Below are 20,840 nucleotides of genomic sequence, written 5' to 3' on the forward strand. Positions count from 1 at the left end.
GCCACCTGAGCGAAATACATCTCACACCGCCCTTATCTGCCCTGGGACAGTATCAGCATCATCGATCCCAACTTCCCTGACATATTGATGGAGGAAATAAAACAAAGGATGAACCTGGAGAAAAAAAAATAGCCAACTAGGCATTTTAAAGCTAAATTTAAAGAAAAAAGATCAATTAACAATGGAAAAAGTTAGGTTAGGTAGCGGAAGCTGCCGCCCAATACAAAGGATAAAGGGATTATCATCCATCCATCCATCCATCCATCCATTGGTGTTCATGTTGGCGTGGCGTTGCGTTGTGTTGTGGTGTATTTCGGACTGTTATTGGAGCTTCATTGGCCGTTTCATTTGTGCAGTCGCGATAAGTGCTGAACCCGAGCTCTTCATGCATCTGGGTGTCGCGTGGTGTGTCACGCAGGGACTGCCTAGAGCGGCGTAGCTTGGAAGCCGCAGGGCTGCGGCTCCAGTTGCTGTTGACAAACGGCGTGGCGCGAATCCTTGTCCGGTACCATGGAGCCGGCCAAAGAGAACCCGTTAAGCATCTCATGGCACGACACGGCCTGGCTACCTGCCCTGGACCCTTCAAATGTGATGGACTACTTCTCGGAAAGGAGCAACCCGTTCTACGACCGCACGTGCAACAACGAGATCGTCAAGATGCAGCGCTTGAGCCCCGATCAGCTGACACATATGACGGGGCTCGAGTACGTGCTGCTGCACGCGCAGGAACCCATCCTCTACGTGGTGCGCAAGCAGCACCGACACTCTCCCGCCCAAGTGACGCCGCTGGCCGACTACTACGTGCTGGCCGGCGTCGTCTACCAAGCGCCCGACCTCGGCTCGGTGCTTAATTCGCGGCTCTTGGGCGCCGCGCACTCGCTGCAGGCCGCGCTGCACGAGTCCATGGGTTTTGCGCGGTACCACCCGTCGCGCGGCTACTGGTGGCACTTCAAGGACAACCCAACCGGCACGGCGGCCGCCACCCCCGCTACAGCGGCCCCGAGCAACGCGGGCGCCAGCCTTTTCCAACGGCGCCGGGTCGACATGCTGCTCGCAGAGCTAGCGGCCAAGTTCCCGCCCGAGCCGCCCAAGCCGGAGGCCGCTGACGTGAAGCCCGCGAAAACGGCCGACAAGAAACAACCCCGGCCTGCCTCCTAGCATTCCTGATAACGTGCTCTCCAGAACCGGCTAGTCCAAGTTGTGAGGCTGTAATTCTCGAAAAGTGCACCGTTGACTTTGCTTTGGGTGGGACGGAGTTGCACCTGCGCCGTTCCTTATAGATGCGACGCAGTTTCGCGGGTGACTGGCGTTTTCAGTGGCGTGGCTCGAGGGAGGCAGCCTTTTAATGCTGGACTGGAATGGATATTTCGAAACTTTTGTCCCTTCACGCTGCAGGCAGTTATTTCTTGGCATGTAGCTATCAATGGGGTACATTTTGGTTACCTCTTGGCAGAAGGCAGTTTTGTCATGTACTGCTCCCACAGTGCAGCCTACAGTGACAACTGGCATGTCTCATCTTGATGTACTGCAGACACAAGACTGCTGCACAGCACTGCCACTTTCATGGACTAGTTTCGTGTCACACATAATTCTGAAAGCTGCGCAGTTGTTAAGATGCGTCATTAAACATGGCGTCTCACCTCACCTTAGCTTGTGTTCTACAAAAACATCTGGGCATAGTTATATAATAATTTATTACATGCACTATTTAGTCCAACCATTGTGGTCAGAATAAAATTATCTGATGAGCTCAGTCCACACTGTTCCTTCACCCTATTTGCGCCAGTGACTGGTGGTTATGGTTTTCAGGTGAGTGCAGGATCACTGAATCGAATTCCAGCGGCAACAGCTGGATTTCGGTGGAGGTGAAACACAAAACTGGGCATGCACTGTGCAACATTACGGTGTGTTAAGGAAACCCAGGCGTTTTAAATCAATCTGGAGTCTTCCACTGCAATGTCCCTCATAGCACATATGCTGCTTTCGACATTAAAGGAACTGTGAGGAGAAATAAAGTTTGCTTGTATTTGTAGGCTACTGCATTCTAATCACAAAGAGACCACTCAATGAACACAGTGCTGTTATAAGCTAAAGAAGACCAAAAATAAAATTAATCATTATCACTGTCTGATTTCAGAAGTAAAATGTGTGTGTCGACACACATTTTTGGCACTGACCCCAGAGGCTGCACTACACTGCCATTCACTTGAAGTCAAGTGAAGGAAAAAATGCAAAACACAAGGACGTGACACAACACAGGCGCTGAAATGTGACCTAAAGAGGACAGGATAGGTCCGAACAGCAAGACTATGTCCCTATGTCCGGTGGAAGGTATGAATGGCTCGAGAAGGTATAAAGATTGGCCCAACAAGTGGCAGCTACAATTACGGCAACACATAGAGGGGCTTCGAAGTAAAAAGGGGAGGACAGGCCCACTGTAGAAGGAACGTAATCCAACAGGGCTTTTTGGCGGGCTAGTTGGTCCATGAAGTCAAGTGAAGGAAACGGTGCAGTCATGTCACGTTCTTGTCTTTTTCGCTGTTTCAGTCCAATTTTCTTGCTAATAAATGAGTCTTTTGTTGCCAGACATAAAGAGCCAGGCAACTGACTTTTACTGAAAACAATAATTACATGGAGTTGTCCTCAGTGTCCCTTCAAATTCTGCATACCATACCATACCATACTATCTTACTGATTACACTATCATATGCCAAAGGTAGTTCTTTGGTTGTTTGTATGGGTGCCATGGTAACCAAGGAGCAAGTTCAAAATGTATGTTGCATTTTGTGGCATACTTGTTTGCTTTGCTCAGAGCATCTAACTCTTACAAGAGCACAGAGGACAACTTCGTCTAATTTTGTCCATAGTAAAAGTCAATTTTGTACTCTTTCTGGCTATGTTCATATTTATTTGGCAACAAATGGTGGATTTATTGCTTAGAAAATGAAAATTGCAGAAGAAAAAAGGCAACAGAAATAGTCTCATCAAAACACGCCCTTGTTTACACAGCACTGAACAAATTGCCTGCAAAAAAACTATGCAATGCATGCCAGCACAGCGTTGTAATTATCTTACCTGAACAATGAAAGAAGTTAGCTTCTATTTTCTGTCCTAAGCGATTGACCGTACGTAGTATGTATGGGAATTGATAAAGTCTTCCTGCTGTAGCGAGGATGAAAAACTCTTAGGTGATCTTCAATGGATCATTTGAATACATTCGCAGCTAAAGGTTCCATTATACCTGAGGTCAACACACTAGGTTCGTTACATCTGAGGTCCAGACATGAAAGTTTGTTACATCCGAGGAACACACTACAGTTCTATCTGAGGTTGTACATTAAGTTTGTATAGATAGTATACTAAGTTCATTTGTAGCCCGGTGGGCAGGTGTCCACCTGGCACTAGCTATACTGACGGACGGCAGTCGCCATTTCCACTTGCACAGACCCTTCTAATGCTAACGCATTAATAAACTTTTGGTTACCTTTCAGCTCCCTGCAGTAATACTTAGTTTGCTTCCATGCTTCCCTCTGATGGCCTTAATTTAATTTTCATTTGAGTGGAGATGCTCTATGCTAAAGCCGTTGTTACCCTGCATCCTACAAGAATGATAAATTCCTAGTGACATTTGAGCTTTTGGAACTTTTTTTGTAGTGAATGCGTACATGACAAAAGAGCTTGCTAGATGGTCTACGATCATAAACTAGTGTTTGTTCCCTAACCTGCTCTGCACTCTTTCTGTTTGTTAATGTAAGCCAAAACTAGTATCCTATCCATTACTCACTGTGCCGTCACTTGCACGCCTTTAGCTGGCCTCCAAAACCTTGAGGCTGGCGAGCTACTATTCATGACCCGAGATTACCCGTTTGATTCTAGTATTTCTAGAGGTCCAGATATGCAGTCACTAGTTTCCCTAGAAGACATATATTACCACTTCCAATGCCTTGTCACCTATCATGAACTGTTCGTTACTTCTCAGACTGCTGAACATTTTTTTTTTACATTAATTCTTAGTCTCATCGTTTTGCTGCGAAGATCTTAGTCATATGCTGTAATGCATCCCCTTAGTAGAGCAGTGCCATCACCGAATCAGAGATTACCAACGTGCTCCTGATTAAAATTTATCACCAGCTCTTCCTGTAATAATATCACCAGCTCTTCCTATAATATTCAGACATAGTGGACATGCGGTGGCCACCGAATTGGCTGCTGCCTTCTTGAATGGTTAGATGTCTAGTTTAAGCTTAATTCCGTTACATTTGGGAAATAAATCAAACATGTATGAGTATTATACGCTTATCATGCAGGAAGTGAAAAGAACTTGAAAACTAATTAAAATAAAGCCAGGGCTGGGTGCTTTTCATTTTGCTTCTAACTATCTTGGAGGGAAGTGTGCTGTTTGAGCTATAAAAATGCAAAAAAAAACAGCAAAAAATGAGTGCTTGAGCAAAACAAAAGGGGTGATCAATTGGATTGACGCCCCAGAAATGCGATAGAATTTTCTTGCACTTGCCAGTCTATTACAATTCCGGTTCTATTGCCTTTCACTCACTAATCTATTGCAATTTTAATTCAATTCTGCATCTATTCTTATTTCATTTCTATCTGCAATCTCGTTATTCATTTTTGCTGATTGATTCTTAGCAAATTTTATTTTTGCACAGTCATTATTAGTTAAGCATCTCCCTTAAAAGTGGAGATGAGAAAGGGAGCGGAGGACGGTTGACTGAAAGGTCGAGGCTTCACATAAGATGCTGATGGCTGTGCCGCTGGACAGCTTTCACCTTCGTGGCCCCCCTAATGCCATCGCATTAAGATGAAAGAAGAAAACGACGTGCAGGCCGAGTATATGATGAAAAAACAAAATTGGCCGACCAGTACTGTGGCCAAAACTATGAAAAAAAAAAACAACTACAAATTAAGGGCAGTCAGTAGTTGGAAAAGGAAGGTTCTCAGTCCTAGCAGTGACGTGCATTTGTGATTGGTAGAGTCGAATATCAGCATTTGGTAAGTGAAATGTGATTTATTTTTATGTTTCCATTTTGAGTTTCGCAAACAGAGCAAACTTTGTTAGCACATTCCAATTTCTATCATTCTTTTAACACTGGCCACTGAAATGCATGAGGAATGTTCTGAACAAAAATATTTGGCAGTGGAAAATATGCTGCAGTGTCCTTTTGCTGATGGTGATAATGACTGCTCAGCATACGCTCAACACACACTTGCCAAAGAATCGGAGAAAAATATTTTATTGCCCTTAAATTACAAGCCTATGTTGGCGTGTGTGTGTAGGGGAGCAAAAGAGACAACAGGCTTTGGCTTGGTACAGCTACGCCAGGTAGACGTACTTTGAAACACGCATAATTTCCAACCAACAATGTCAAAACTACACCTCGTAATTCAGGCAACAAGCGGAACAACAAAATACTCTGTGCCTTGGCAGCACATACGTAAGGGCAATGTGCCTAGCTTGATTGGTGGGGTAGGGCCCCTAACCCCTTCAAGGGAGGGGGTGCTCCTGCCAGACCAGCTGCCAGGGCTCCCACCACCAGGGTGCATGGCCGCTGCTGCTCAGGCTGCCAAGGGTGCGTTCCAATTCCCGTGGTTGACAGTGACGCAGACGGCAGTCCCGTTACATTTTTCCCGCAAACGGTGAATAACACGACTTGTAAAGAGCCCATTTGTAGTCCAAATCGAAGAAAGCTTTGCTGTTAAACACAATGCCAGCACTATTCTTTATATTATGCTGCACTGGTTTCGTTTTTAATTGGGAATGTGAAGCATCGCTTTCTATAACTATCTAAAAAGCAGTAAACATCGGCAGTTTTTTTCTTGCAACCTCTGCCCCAGTCACAAGGCTGTAACTGTGATGACTGCTGCGTATCTGCTCCAATGCGTCCAGTTCTAGGCGTTAGCTGTATACTTAGGCACCGGAGCAGACTCCTCGCTAGGCCAGTAAGAAATGGAACGCACCCAACGGGTACGGCCGGTAGAGACTAGGAGGGGGCACAACCTAGTCGAGGAGGGTGGCACCCCCTGCACAGCAGGGGGCACTCTATCACACACGTGGCCACACACATTCTCTGCACAGGCACAGTGGCCTGCTCCGAAGGCAGGAGAGGGACGGTGAGGAGGAAAAGCCCCCCTGCCTTCGCGGACTAGACGGCGCGTCATAAGTCGCCGGGCGAAGAAGCAGTGGCGGTCGGCGGCATGCTGCTGTTGGCAGCTGAAGTCATCCGCAGGCTCTCCTGCAGCCGCTCCATTGAGGACTCCATCTGCGCAAATCAAAACAAACTTTAAAGATAAAGGCATGGTGCACTGACTTTTATTGATTACGTTTTCTTCACAGCACTCAAAAGTTCCTTGTCCAAATCAGTCGAACTTCATTAGAGTGATAGGTAAAGCAATCGTAAAATAGTTAAATATAGCCGAATTTTGTAATACATTATATAACTTCTTAAAGAACGAATATTCGCAATTTAATCAGTCAAGGAACGCCAACTCAGGTGACCCTTACTAGAGAAACAGGAAACCTTTTCCGAAATTTTAGTGCCATTTTGAAAGCACTTGCAGCGATTCCGGAGACCAGACAAATCCGAGCGCCAGTTAGGTTAGGCTTCCCCGCACGCCACCATCAGCAATAAACAGCAGCAGGCCAATCGCCGGCTAGAGTGGCTTCTTGGCATTGCAGTCACGTCTCGTGGAAAATGGTACATCAGAGCAAAAGCTATGCCTGTTTTCACAACTTTCTTGACAGGTGACGTGATCATAGTATATGCTTACCGCAAGGCTATAACAATCCAAGCTGCTGCTTACAGGGCGCTGTCGACGGGTGCGAGAGGTGTGAACATGTGCTGACTGCTTGCCTGCCAATCATACACATTTCTGTATCTTCTTGTAGCTTGATAAAAACACTAGTGCGAGATAAAAGCGTGAATCTTGGCATTAACATTTGCCGCACCACCACCAGCCACTTGTGTAGTGCGGCGAAGCCTGCCGCCTGCAATTTGAGCGAGCACTGCTTGTCACTGGGGGGTTCGATGTATCAGTTATATGGCCAATTGCTTCAACATATGGTACAAACACCACGCGTTCGTTAAAAAATTTTTCGGAAGAGTTCTATGTGGATATAATTCGTAATAGTTTCATTATATCCAGGTTCCCATAAGTGTGCACAGGTCATTTTAAAGGGACACTGAGGAGAACTCTATCAATTTTTTTTGTTAGCAAAATCTGATAGTTCGGCATTTCATGGTTTGCTGCCGCTTGTCCGGGCGCGAAAGATGCATTTATTTCAAAGAAATTTGGATTCGAAGTTGAAAAAGTTTTTCCCGCCCCTCTGATTCAAACTCAGGGAACTCTTATGACGCCACGGCAACTCTTATGACGTCAAAGAACGGAGTGACGTGAATCGTGACGTAAACGCAGACTCCGTGATTTCTGACGGCTAGCGGTGCGGTGTGCAACCTTTCTTTGCAAGCCTCAGAGATTCGTGACATACATGAAGTAAAGAAAATTCCTCCAAGGTGGCACTTCTTGTCCTAGGAAGTCATCACGCTTGTACTTGCGAGATTGTCCTGTGGCGGCGATACCTGTATTTTGGTTCTTGCTATTTTCTACGTTACAAGAGCTTTGTTTTCAGGAAGAGTGGCGTTTTTGTAATCAGGAGCTGCTATTCTATGGATACAAGCCAACTTCAACTTCTCCTCAGTGTCCCTTTAAAAGGGGAAGCCAAAGTTCATGGTAGCAGCCGCACTGGGTAACAGGGAACAATATGTATGGTACAAAATTCATGCCCCCCTTCCTCATGTCTATTACGGGGCCCATTGTACCTCTGCGCGTGTCTATGGAGGTTCCACTGTAAACGTATACCTGGCTACGATATGATAATGATTTTTCGATATGATAATGTTGCTTGCCTGTGATAGTTGGCGTTTGCAAACTTTGACATCATAAAAATGACAACAGCCTACCACATAGCTAGCAGGCAGTGGCAATAATAATACATGTATATTTTATTAAAACTATAATTCAATGTACTAAGGTGATTTTAGAAAACTCAACAAACTGACTGGTGACATCCATCACAGATATCAGTAATTGTTTTTTGCCAATCACGGTGCCACACTGTCTGCTGTCCCAAACATTTCAAGAAATAATGAAAAAGCAGGGTTAAACCATGCAAGAAACAGTAACTAGTTGAAAATTAACCATCTATAATTGCACTCAGTCCAATTCTAAAGTGTAGCGGGTTCAGTCCAGGCAACACAGACCACTACTGTCCACACTGGTCTGCACGACTTTCTTTGCCAATTTAAAATATTAAATCCTGTCAAAACTGCGAGTTCACCTCTTATCGTTATCATCATAGGGAAAGATCTACAAGAATATGCTAATATTTTTATTCTTGCCTGTAACAGTAGACTGTCCCTTTTGAAGGAACATCACAGTATCATGTACAGGTGTCTCACTATAAACGAATTGGAACACATTATTACAAAGCTAATTAAAGCCTGTTGGGTCGTTAATCATTCACAACTATGCTTGAGATATTAGCTGGATAATGCATGCTCAAAACCAGTTATGTGCAGCTGTATCTTTATGAGGGTCTGTATTTAATAAAATGAAATACCCTGCATATCTCACATTGTTACACACATGTAGCAAAACCAACAGGAGCACCAACTTGAGTGCACAGTAGAGCATTTGACAGAAGCGACAATATCACAGCACTTCTCCACGCTCTCCCTGACTGCACCCTTCACTCATTGACACACCTCTGTGCATAATCTCCCTTCCACCAGCCTCCTCACAGACATGATCTGGTCGATGTGCCACCTGTCGAAATTGCTGCAAAACGAAGTGCAGCGACGAGCAGTGGCTAAAGATCAGGGATAGTTCTACTAATGCCTCTGATTACATTGCGACGTGATCTGTTGAATACATCATCCTGGTGAAGTACTAGTCGTGCTTTTATCGGAAAAGTCGGCGCTTCTGTCTCTTTTGCTCCGTGGTTGCAACATTCATATTACAGTAGAATCTCAATGATACGATCCTCATTGATACGAATTACGGGGTGTGATACGAATTTGTTAAAATGCCTGGCCAGAGTGCATTGTGTGCGATAGGCAAAATTCAGATATTATGAACAACCCCCGCCACTTCGGATGATACGAACGCATGACCATACCCTCAAGCACTGAGTACTTGCTGCCTGCACATTGATGATACCACGATCACCAGTTGCACGGTAGCACTGCGAACAGTGAACGACGGGGCATGACAGGCACAGCGCTGACATTTCAAGTGAGCGGTGGCACGGCCTTAAGTAAACTCCGTCACTCAAAAACAGGTATGCGTAAATTCTGCAGACGAATTTTGTTCGTTTTTGATGATATGAATATTTCCCTTGACACCATGAGGTTTGCACATATGACCGACATTTACTGTAACTCTGTGGGTGTAGTCTCATTAAACAACAAATTCTGAAGCTCATTTTCTGAGCTTGTTTTCATTTCATTCATTGCTCCTCGAAAACCTGCAAAACACTGCACATATCAGGGTTGGCTGGTTCATGCTTTGCATTACAGGGAGAACAGTGCAAGGTAAAAAGTGCAAACAGGGCACTGATTTGAGACCAAATTTTAGTGCTTGCAACACGATATTCAGTCAGCAGCAAAAGTCTAAATGATGTTTGTGCTCTGGAACAAATTTATTGCAGTGCTGCCTTACAACACAGAGACCTGGTAATGATATCTCTTAGTGGAGCATGGTGTGGAATGTGGGGTTTAATGTCTTGAAACTGCACTTGGGCTAGGAGAGGTGTCATAGCACAGGGCTTTGCATTAATTTCGACCATTTGTAGTCAAGGGACACCGTAGACAGTTCCATCGAGCTTTGTTGTAAACTTCGATCTTTATGGCTCTTTCTGGTTATGTTTATGGTTGTCCGGCTACAAAACACACATTTACTGATGAGAAAATTGCATCCCCACCACTTGATCTACACTTCTACACCGAAAAAGAGTCCCTAATCACAGTTATGAAGTGAATGGCAGGGTAGCACAGCCTCTGGGATCAGAACCCCAAAAACTGTGTTCACGCACTATACTTGCGAAATCGGCCAGTGATGGCCACACCTCCATTTCATTTTTTGGCCTTTTCTATACTAGATTATAAAAACTTCGCTTTCAGTTAAAGTAGTGCATTTGTTGTTGAAGTGTGGTATTCTATTGACACCAGGCAACTTCAATTAGTCCTCAGTCCCCCATTATTGAGCATTGACATTACACAGAAAAAGCGTGTGCTTGCATGTTGTGTCCATTGACTGATGCAGCACGTAAGTCTCATATCTGCAGGAATTTTAGGCAAATGGCTTGCACAGTGAACTTTCTTCCATACACCCGCATCTTACAAGTCTGATAATTGCTGGATACAATGCAAAGAATACAGTAAAGAAATTTGACCATGTTTAGTGCAATCAACATTTTTTTTTTTGTGTGTTCCCTACACTGCCTACATATACTGAATCATGAGAAAGAGGTCGGTGCCATGCTTGTTCTTTGAGCTTTGTGTTGTCCCAGCAGTGTTCTTACCGTGATCGAGAAGCTCCGAGTCCCGTTGAATTTGGCATAAATTACGTTCGCCGCCGTCTAAGACAGGCCTTTTTAAGTGTGCTGCAAAAATGGCAAGTGACTGGGACTGGCCATACCGTGCGCAGCATGTGTCGAAGGTCATGCAGAGCACGCTGCCAGATGTCAGCGCGCTGCTGGTGGAAGGCCTCCCGCTGGGACATCAAGCGGGCCCACTCCTGGACGTTCTGTGGAGGCGGCCTGCCAACAACAGCCAAATTGTTACTGAAGTTGCGTACCACACCTTTCCTTCACATGACTTCTAATTTAAGATTCATGCTTGGGAAAAACTCGCACAGCTAAGAATGTTCTGTGTGTACAAGCACTGTTCTGTGCAGCCTTTGGGTACTGGCATCTAGAAACAAATAAGAGTCCAATGTGCATCAGGGGAATCCCCCAAGACAGATATTGTAATAAGGGAGCAATTACTCGTTAGCATCCACTCAAGTGCAGCCAAACAGCTCCCTTGGCAGGTTCCTTTGTAGCAGACTTTACTTTGCGCAGAAATGAAAGATCACTCGGCTGCCAAATTTGACTTAGAAATGATCAAAACGGGAGGAAAGCAAGCAGCTGTAATAATTTCACTGATATATGTGAACCTTGAAAGTCCCCTGAAATTAGCCTTAAGAGACAGTAAGGACAACTATACCAAATTTTTGTTCGTAAAAATCAATTATTCAGCTCTTCGTGGCTGTCTCGATTTTTTTTTTTTTGCAGCAAAAGGCACACAAATTACTGAAAAAACTGACCTCAGTTCAAAGCTCTAATGTCAGTAATGAAAATGACTCCATGACCACCAGAGAAGTGGTGTAGGCTAGCCTCAGAGATTTGCGATAAAAAACTGTTTTTACGTCACCAAAGTTTGGTTGCGAAAATGGCCAGTGGTAGCGACACCTACACTTGATTTTTTGTCCTTTCCTGGCTTAAACAAGCTGTTTTCAGTGAAAATATTGTTTTTGTTAGACCAAAGTAATCTATCGATACAGGCCAACTTCCATTTTTCTTTAACGTACCTTTAAAAAATTGGCGGTGGTTTAGCTCTGGTTAAACCTGGAGTGACGTGATAGCTACAGCTGGCAGAGTGGAACTTGGTCACGTCACAAACCACATGATCAGCCACGGCGCCGCGCCGCCGGCAGCTGCTTCGTACTACGCGACAGCATGCCGGCGCAGCCACGCTGAAGGCTCGAAATGCTACCGTAATGTAGCTATCGCTACAAAAGCAATGGGCGTCTTAAAAGGGGGACAGATGCACAAGATTCCATTCCCATGCTACTTTCTGCCACTGTCTTCAGATTTGCAAGCCCACCCAGCCCAATATCAGCAACGCATTTGCTTTGGCAATCCATCATGCAGTGCCGACTGCACATTCAAAGTGCGCCCTTACTCAAGCATCCAGATGTCGACGGTGGGTGCACTGCTTGGGGGAACTGCAGAAGACGTCCACAGCCGGTAGAGCAGCACCACGTTCATCAGCAGCACGAGGCTCACTCTGTTTAATCAACATACCATACCACAAGCACAATGCCTCAGGTACTTGAATATGTCACCCCATATTTTTACACCTACATCCAGGTTCTACAGAACTGGTTTCATACAACTGGTTCCCCACTCGGGTTCTATGGAACTTTGGGTTTCTTGGAGTGCCGTTTGGGTTTTTCAAGCACCGAGATCTATGCGCGCTTCAACCCTCACATTTCCTTAACCACTGTATTTTGGAACTAGTCATACTGTAAAGCATGATTCCGTTCTCTCAACGACACTGTCTCATGTGGACAGATGTTAACAGCATACTCTTTGAAATGGGGCGGTGGCGTATGCCTCCACGCTCGGTATATTTCTTTTTCTATGTACATCTCTAAACTAATCTGTCAAACTTAAAGGTACTATCTAGAAATTATCTATTCCTAAACACAAATTTCATTAATGCCATTAATCCACAGATAACTACTGGCATCCCCTTTGAATGTGGACAGTGGAGAGTGCCACCATGCCTAGTAGATTAAAGTGGCTACTTTATCTATTTCGTATATTTTCCTTTCTTTTAAAATTTTTAGTCGCCTAGCAGCAAGTCGAAGAAACTATGAGAATGGGTACAAGCTTGAATAAAAGTACTCGTTCCCATTAGCTTTGCGATGCAGTGAATTTTCACTGACATTCTGAACACATTTCTGACAGCAGCTTGAATCTCGTGCTCAAAATAAATATTTCTTGTCTTTTTTAAACTAATAATTAAGAGCATGTAAATTATTTGCTACTTCCCACAGGTGTGTGCTACCTATTAGAATGCATTCAAAATGCTCGAGCCAAAATTGCCATTTAAAAATCTGCGAGACGAGCTGGGGGGCGAAACAGGAAGCTGGGCTACTGTACCATTAGAATAGAATTATGCTGCTGTGATTGCTTCCAGCACCGTTTCACTATACAGCCAGTCATTATTAGTGCATTTGGTGACTTTTTTTTGTGCAGGTGTTTGTCTGCATGCTCTTTTTAGCATGCATGTCAGGCAGGGAAGTACAGAAGCCAAGACACGCAGGTTCTTCACCACCTTTTGAAACCAGTTGGGGCTCCTCAAGGCCATTAAAAACACCTGCTATGGACGATTGTCTACTCAAAGGCATTCATGTAACTACTGTATTTACACGATTGTAAGCCAGCTCGAATGTAGGTTGATCCCCCGTATCACATTTCAGAAAATAAAAAAAAAAACTCGGAAGTCGCTTGAGTTTGGCCTTTAGTAGTAGAATGCGATAGCATTATCCTGCGGCCGCCGCTTATCGCCAGCTGCTATCGGCTCCCGCACGTGGGCGTGCCCATGGGCACATTCCAAAATGAAAATGTATTAGTCATTGGACTACTCGTTCACACTTGCGCCATCATCCTCACTGGCACTGCCGTCATGATCGCTGCGGTGGTCCCACAGCACGTAGTTCTAACATCTTCGTGCAGCGAAGTCCTGAACTTCGCAAACAGCCACATCACGACAACACGTAACACAGCTGAAAATTTTGCCTCGCAGCAGCTGCCACACGTGTATCATGCACTGCGAATGTCTAACTTGCAGCCTGGCGTGCAGTTGTTCGTCTCTTCAACGTAAAGAATGACATCCATCACGAATGTAGCCGTGAACGAGCGCCGGTCGCTTACCTGACCCGGAGCACAAATGACAACTGACAAAGCACTGTATTAAAAACTTGTGAAATGTGGCCGGCAGTAGTCAAATGTGTCGGAGCCAAAAAGAAAGTACGCGTAAGTGGCGTCAGCTCTTCCATCGACTACTGACACTCCCTGGCACCGCTGCCGTTCCGAGTGGCGGTGCCGCCACTCGGAACAGCACTGGAACAGCGGCCCTTCCATCAACTATCAACACTGCCTTGAGCGCCAAGTGCGCAGTTGAAAAAAAAAAAAAAAACTTGGAGGACGCCTATTAAGAGTAGAACAATGCGTTATTGCGCCACCGCCGCTTAGCAGCCACTTGTGGGGAGTGGGGGATGCTGGTTTGCTGCTTACCGACAGCCGCCATCGGCCACCGTGTGCGAGGAAGGGATGCCGGTTCTGCGCATTGACAGCAGCTGCTCAAGGCCAGCACCAAGAACGATGCAACGGAGCCACGCAGCAAAAATGCAGCCATGCTGTAGCATGCCTGATATCTCATTTGTCTCGCCTTTATTTATGGCACCATGCTTTCGTATCGATTGTAAGTTGACCCCCCCACCTCTTCGGATTTTCAGATTTTGAAAAATAGGTCGACTTACATTCGTGTAAATACGGTATGATGGGCACCATGGGACACCTCAGAAGGGCAGTCAAAGCCTGGTCAGCCCACATCAATGAGACACAGGTACTTCTGGTCTTGCAGGATGTTCAAAAAGATGTTTTCTGTCGCCTGCCACTGATGACGACATTATTCCGAAACAGACTCATTTTAAACTCAAAAACCATATTTTTGTATCAGGTTCAGCGTCACTTCAACATTCTATACTATGTGCAAGACACTGGAAGGTTTGAAATGGTTAAAAGTGCCATCCAAGAAAGAACTTTCAAAGCAAGTTCAGAAATCAAATTACCGGCAATTATGGAATGCCCAATCCTGAATTACTGCAAGGCAAATGCAATGGCATGCAACCATTTGTGCTCTTTGAACTCCCAAACAACCTGCAGTGACAACTAGAACTAAACTCAATCGAACCAATACTGGCAGCGAAATCAGAGGTCACAGACAGTGGGCAACTCACAGCACAAGCAGGAGCTTCACAGCTGTGCCTGTACCCAGGCGGCGACCTTCAGACACCCTGGCCAGGCCTACAGCAAAGAAAAACATGGCACCAAGCACAGTATGAAACTGTTCCTTTTGAGCAGTAATTTTATGTTTTCACTTTCACAGTTATACAGCAGACATTATGCGAGATAAATGGCATTGCCGCCAGTGTAGCATGCACCTGGAACTTGCTGCATCTTCTACAAGCAATAACCATTACGTCATCCTTCAAAGAGCTGCCGATAAAGCTGTTGCAAGCCTCACAATCGATGTCTTACGTGCTCTGGCTGCAGCCAGTAATCACAGAAAAGAATTTTTGCACACCATCAGGCAAAAAAATGAGAAAAAAAAATCGGCAAAACGAGATCTCCAAAAAAGGACGCACGCATGCACACGCATGCACGCACACACACAAAGCTGCCACCATGCTGGCTCCTGCCGATCTCATTTGATGAGAAAGATGGCGTTCTTTTTCCGCAAGAATAAATTCATAACTGCAGCTTTTACACACGTAAGAAATGCAGCAGAATGCTATCGTTTTATCTACAGCAACTAGGTTACCTTAAAACCAGGTTGTACATTTTAACATCACTGCATGAAGCCAGGCAGAAGAAGACAGCATCAATATTCTCAGAGATGTCGTACCGAATGAGGATCCAAAACCGGCCTGCGAGCTGCTGGAGCGGTCACGGTTGCCGCCGCCTCGCTTCGTGCTCTGGAGCCGGCGACGCCGTTGCTTCAGACCACCACCGCCAGCGGGCTGCAGCCGCTCAGCTTCCCGCAGCAACGCTGATTCTGCATTTATTGGAATAAAAGTGCAGTGAGCAGTTCACAGGCGCTGGGTAACCATTTGTACGTTTGGCGGCAAAACTTCCTGGTATATATGTGTGAAAAAAAAAGTATCTCAGCACTGTCACCCAAGCCAATAGCCTCAAATGCCTGCAGGTATGAGGGGACATGCATGCTCCATCCACTGCCATCAACAACAGGCAACCGGGCTGCGGGGCAGTACTACATTAAATTTTTTTCCTTGGCGCACACATCCTGTAAACTTGCTGCTGACTGCACAATGTCTCACTCATACTTTTGAGCAACCTATGAGGCCCATGGAAGCAGTCTACGAGCCGCAGGAAGAAAGAAAAAAATGAGTGCTTGGCTTGGACAGCACTTGAACTGCACAGTGTGTACACCCAAGCCACTATTCCACCTCAGAAATTTATATTTGTTCAGAGAAATACCAATCAATCCAACAGACCAATAGCTATTGGTCGGATGCAGTATAAGCGCATCGGACATGCTAGTCAAATGCGCTGACAGCCACTGTCTCAATTTGTCTGATATATGCATGCCTATAGTGGACATAATTGATCAACATAACCATCTATAATGAAACAAACATATATATGAATGTCTTTTACAGTTGCTTTATTAACTTGTAGGAGTGCTCTCCTCTTCGTTTTATACACTTAAGGTTTGCAGAGTTACATGCTTTCTTTTTGTGAAACAGATGACATGGTTACGGCTGCATTCCCAATAGAGGCACAATTCGCAATGGTATGCTCATTCCAACTAATGCTATGTTAGCTCTAGCTTCCATAATGTTGCAGCATATTAGTGACAGATGTGTGCATATTCACTTGCCTCAGTCCATTCACTGGCCTTAGTATTTTATGTCTCCTGAGCAATTTTTGTCCTGAACTCGATTGCAGGACTTGCACTGAATTCAGTATGGAGAGCACCTGCAGCCTATGCAGAACTAGAAACAGGTTCCAAGAAAGTGAAATCACTGACATTAAGTCCAATTAAATCAAATGGCCGGGATGCCTAACCAGAACCGAAACCTGGTTGCATATGACAGAGTTCTCTCCGGAATGACACACAACAAATAAACTAAGTTATATTATTGCATGATTTTTTATGCGTGACAGACCTGCATCGCTAGCTGGGGCATTGGCACCTTGTATTCATTTATGCCAGGTGACAGTAAAGTAGAATCTCGTTAATTTGAACTCATAACCTCAACATCCTTGATATTGTCAGCATCAAGAGTAATAAAAAGACTCCTCTTAATTCAAGCCCATCATCATTGTCAGCATGAAAACACCCACCGCAGGACAAAGGCCTCTCCCATATCTCTCAAATTAACCCTGTCCTGTGCCAGCTGTGGCCACCTTATCCTTGTAAACTTACTAAGCTCATCTGCCCACCTAACTTTCTGCTGCCCCCTGCTACACTTCCCTTCCCTTGGAATCCAGTCTGTTACCCTTAAAAACCATTGGTTATCTTGCCTTTGCATTACAAGCCCTGCCCAAGATCATTTCTTCCCGATTTCGATGAGGATGTCATTAACTCGCATTCATTCCCTGACCCACTCTGCTCTCTTTTTGTCCCTTAAAGTTACATCTATCATTTTCCTTTCCATAGCTTGCTCCGTGGTCCTCAATGTAAACTGAACCCTTTTCGTTAACCACCACATTTCTGCCCATAAGTGAGCACCGGTAGGACACAGCTGTCATACACTTTTTTCTTGAGGGATATTGGTAAACTGCCATTCATAATCTAAGGCAACCTGCCAAATGCGCTCCATCCCATTGTTATTCTTCTAGCTATTTCAGTCTCGTGATCCATATCTGCAGTCACTACCAGCCCAAAGTAGACATATTCCCTCGCCCCTTCCAGTGCCTTGCCAGCAATTGAAAACTGCTGTCTAGTTCTGAGACAGCAGACAAATTTCAAATGAATTTTCTGTCCCCTTCGAGTTACTGAGAGTGAACAGCCTCTGGCAGCGTTTCAAATCAATGTTTATGGCAAGTTACAGCACTGCTGCAGTCAGAAACATTGCACCGTGACTTACCGAGATCATTGCAGAAACCCTCCAATCCTTGCAGGGTGTTCTTCTCTATCACAGCTGCAACAGACAGAAAAGTTGGTCTGTTTAGGATGAACTATGTGGAGACCTGCTCTGTTTCTTCCGATAATGAACTGAGAAAGCCACGCACCTTCCAAGCCAATAATTATCTGAACTGGTGCAGGTTTCTGAACATTGTAACAATGCCAGAGAATACATGGAGCACCGTATGAAAGAGCCCTGGATACAACACGGCCTCTGACCAAGCATTTAAAATGAGCCTTCGAATCCTGACACATGCTAGGGCTTTCTGCATTCATCGTGGTTGTCAGAGTGATCAAAGACCTGGCCCATTGTCTCGCTTTCAGTCCAGGTGCAATCCAGTAGCCGACTCACTAAGTTTTCAGCTAACTAGAGTGTTAGCCAGGCTTAAATATATAGCGCTCTGTGATAACTGCCAAAATTGTGACGTTCTGAAGACAGAACACAAACAAACACAAACAGTTTGTGAAGAAAAGGAGCCCCACCTTTGACGAGCCCCCAGACGGATTTCTTGTAGCGGACACAACCATAGATGCGCAGGCGGCAGCGACTGTCAGAAAGTCGCGCCAGGCAGTAGTGGGACTTGACACAGAAGGCGTCGCTGTATGGCACACCTGTGCTCTGCACGTCGCAGTCAATGGCGTACACCTGACCTGGCTGACTTGCCTTGTGCAGTATCTGATGTAGAAAAGGAATACAAAATAGGATCGGGGCGGGGTGGAGGGCAAAAAAAAGAGGGCATTGCGCTCGCTCAGCTTGGTAACAGGTGCCATGGCATGAAGCCCATATGCGCATATCAACAGAAAATGAATGTGTAGTAAGCGCAGCACTACTTTGTTGCCTGCATAAGCGGCTTCATGCTGAAAACAAAAGCACTTCACACATCAAGGATAGCTTGGAAGCTTGTGAGCACTGAGCTAAAGTCAGGAAACAGACAGACTTATGAAGTCTGTCAACACTGGACTCATTCTTAGAATGCCTTTGGAAGAGGTCATGGGTAGATGATTGCTGTGCTACAGTGTGGCAATACATGGAAAGGAAAACTGCACTCTCTGAAGGGATGTGACAGTGTTCCAAATGCTTCAAGCATCCACATAGACATGAGCTACTGGCCCATCAAAGCATCTCATTGCTTCAAGCTTTTGGCCAGCTGCAAGCTGGAAGAGTCCCCATGTCTCAAGATGAAAACCAGTGCCATGTACCTGCTGCATCTTCCATACAAGCTAATTTCAATCACAAAGTTATTAATTAGCACTATAAAGGATGTGCAGACAGATGAAAGTGCATTCAATGCATTTCCTACATTCCACTGACCTGCACTTTTGCACCTAGAACATCAATGAGTGCGTGAAAAAAAAAAAAACATCCCCAGTCCACAAGGTGCTACTCCTTAGCTTTGTTTTGCAACAGTAGTGAATGATGCCTGCATAATGCCATTTGTTTCCTGTTCAAATGTTATTAATTCATGGCATTACCTCAGCATGCACAAAAGGTGGGGCATGCTTTGTGTATGCAGTGCCTAACTGACACTGCATCATGGCACTGGAAAGGCACAGTGGGCCAGTGCAGCACATGCAGGCTGTGTAAAGGGACCTCTCGAGTTAATTTATCAGGCTGTTTGCGTTTGCCCTCACTAACTAATAGGAAGGAGAACTTTTTGCCATCATACAAAATGCTTCCAGGAAATTCTAGAGAAGATACCGGTGAAAGCCTTTTTTTGTAAGACCATTCCACAACTACACAACAGGTTGCGCAACGCAACAAGCTAGTAAGAAAGTAAGAATGCACCCATTCGAATTGGCTGCCGTGCTCAGTTTGGCAGTTCAGCATTCCGTCAACAATGACATCACCAAATATTAGACCTGTGTGAATAGTGTTTTTTTTTTTTTGGTTCAAAGCAAGTCCAAAGAGAATATAGTAATTTTCTTCTAAAATTTTTAAACCGAATCAAATACTTCTGGCACATAAAAAATGTCGAATGTCACAACAGACATTATCAAAATCATACACTTTTCTAACGCACAATTCCATTACATGCAGAAAAGAAACACTGCATTGAAGCTTTGTCATACTCGTTAAAAGATATATGCCAACTTCCTGCAAAAAATTGCCATTGGAAATTTGCAGAGTAAACCTACATGCACAGCCAACAATTTGCATGGTGTGGGACCTGTTTGCGGGACCTGCAACTTCTGGTCTTAATTGTGGTTGCACCGTTGTGCAGCTTCTGCTTTTAAGTGGTGACTCCATTGACACCTGCCAAGCGTACGACTGCGCGCCTAGCGCCACTCCTTGCCAGGTGTCAGAAAGGGATCTTCACATGCCTAGTGCTAGTTCCCTCCTGTGCTTGCGCTGTCGCTTTTGATTAGTGAATTTCACATGGAGAAGAGATACTGCAGCAGCTGCAGTGAGCTCAGGCTTGTCCTGCAGATGTCAAGAGAGCCGTCCACCTTCAAATCGGCGCATGCCGCCATGCTGGTTCCAGCCGTATGCACCGCAGGAAACGACGGCGCACATGCCTGGCAGATACAGATCTCAGTGACGTGCTCGTGCCTGCTCTCGCATGTGCACAGGCCGGCTCCAGCATATGCATGGGCGCGAAGGCACGCGGTGCGTGCGCCCAGGAAGTATCCATGTGATCGGGGCAGTGTCTTTGAGTGCGCCAATCCCGGAGGAGGTACGTGGAACCAAAATTATGCAAAGCAAGCATTCCAGAAACATATTCACTTGAGGATTTGAGATTTCAAATACCAAACATTCGGACTGCATCGAATACTTTACTACTCGACCCAATATATTAAAAATTTCTTAATATTCACACAGGCCTATCAAATATACTCAAATGTATGCGGAAATGGCACACACCCACCTGCTTGTGCTGCAAGGTCTTGTTTATTCGTTTTTACTTTGCTGGCTATGTTCTGTCCTATCCTATTCTATCCTTTCCTATCAGCAGCACTTTCATTCAGAAGCAGAATAAAAACAAAGCTCTTTAAGCCTCACCACATTGCTAAAATGCAGTAGCATTGGTACAAAAACGTGTCGCCATGTGGATGCAACAA

The 20,840-nt window shown here is 45.1% G+C and overlaps 2 protein-coding genes across 11 annotated transcripts in view; one reads left to right on the forward strand and one right to left on the reverse strand.

Moving 5' to 3' along the window:
* The first annotated feature begins 263 nt into the window (after nucleotides 1-263).
* MED6 (mediator complex subunit 6) lies at nucleotides 264-1,418 on the forward strand. Its single transcript, XM_077668604.1, has one exon. The coding sequence runs from the start codon at nucleotides 511-513 to the stop codon at nucleotides 1,156-1,158; it is 648 nt and encodes a 215-aa protein (XP_077524730.1). The 5' UTR covers nucleotides 264-510; the 3' UTR covers nucleotides 1,159-1,418.
* Nucleotides 1,419-5,233: 3,815 nt separating this feature from the next.
* The window catches only part of GramD1B (GRAM domain containing 1B), a 111,963-nt gene continuing 96,356 nt past the window's right edge, over nucleotides 5,234-20,840 (reverse strand). For all 10 annotated transcript variants that reach the window (XM_077668593.1, XM_077668598.1, XM_077668595.1 and 7 more), the window contains 7 exons: nucleotides 18,264-18,456; nucleotides 17,743-17,796; nucleotides 15,534-15,683; nucleotides 14,866-14,932; nucleotides 12,018-12,122; nucleotides 10,711-10,831; nucleotides 5,234-6,275 (listed from right to left, as the gene is read on the reverse strand). In XM_077668593.1, coding sequence (XP_077524719.1) covers nucleotides 6,171-6,275; nucleotides 10,711-10,831; nucleotides 12,018-12,122; nucleotides 14,866-14,932; nucleotides 15,534-15,683; nucleotides 17,743-17,796; nucleotides 18,264-18,456 — 795 coding nt within the window. In that variant the 3' untranslated portion in view covers nucleotides 5,234-6,170. The remainder of the gene's footprint in view (nucleotides 6,276-10,710; nucleotides 10,832-12,017; nucleotides 12,123-14,865; nucleotides 14,933-15,533; nucleotides 15,684-17,742; nucleotides 17,797-18,263; nucleotides 18,457-20,840) is intronic.

Source organism: Amblyomma americanum, chromosome 6 (genome assembly GCF_052857255.1).
Source record: "Amblyomma americanum isolate KBUSLIRL-KWMA chromosome 6, ASM5285725v1, whole genome shotgun sequence".
In the NCBI taxonomy this organism is placed as follows: domain Eukaryota; kingdom Metazoa; phylum Arthropoda; class Arachnida; order Ixodida; family Ixodidae; genus Amblyomma; species Amblyomma americanum.

Coding starts and splice junctions, on each gene's coding strand:
- MED6 (XM_077668604.1), top strand. CDS start 511: ATGGAGCCGGCCAAAGAGAACCCGTTAAGCATCTCATGGCACGACACG.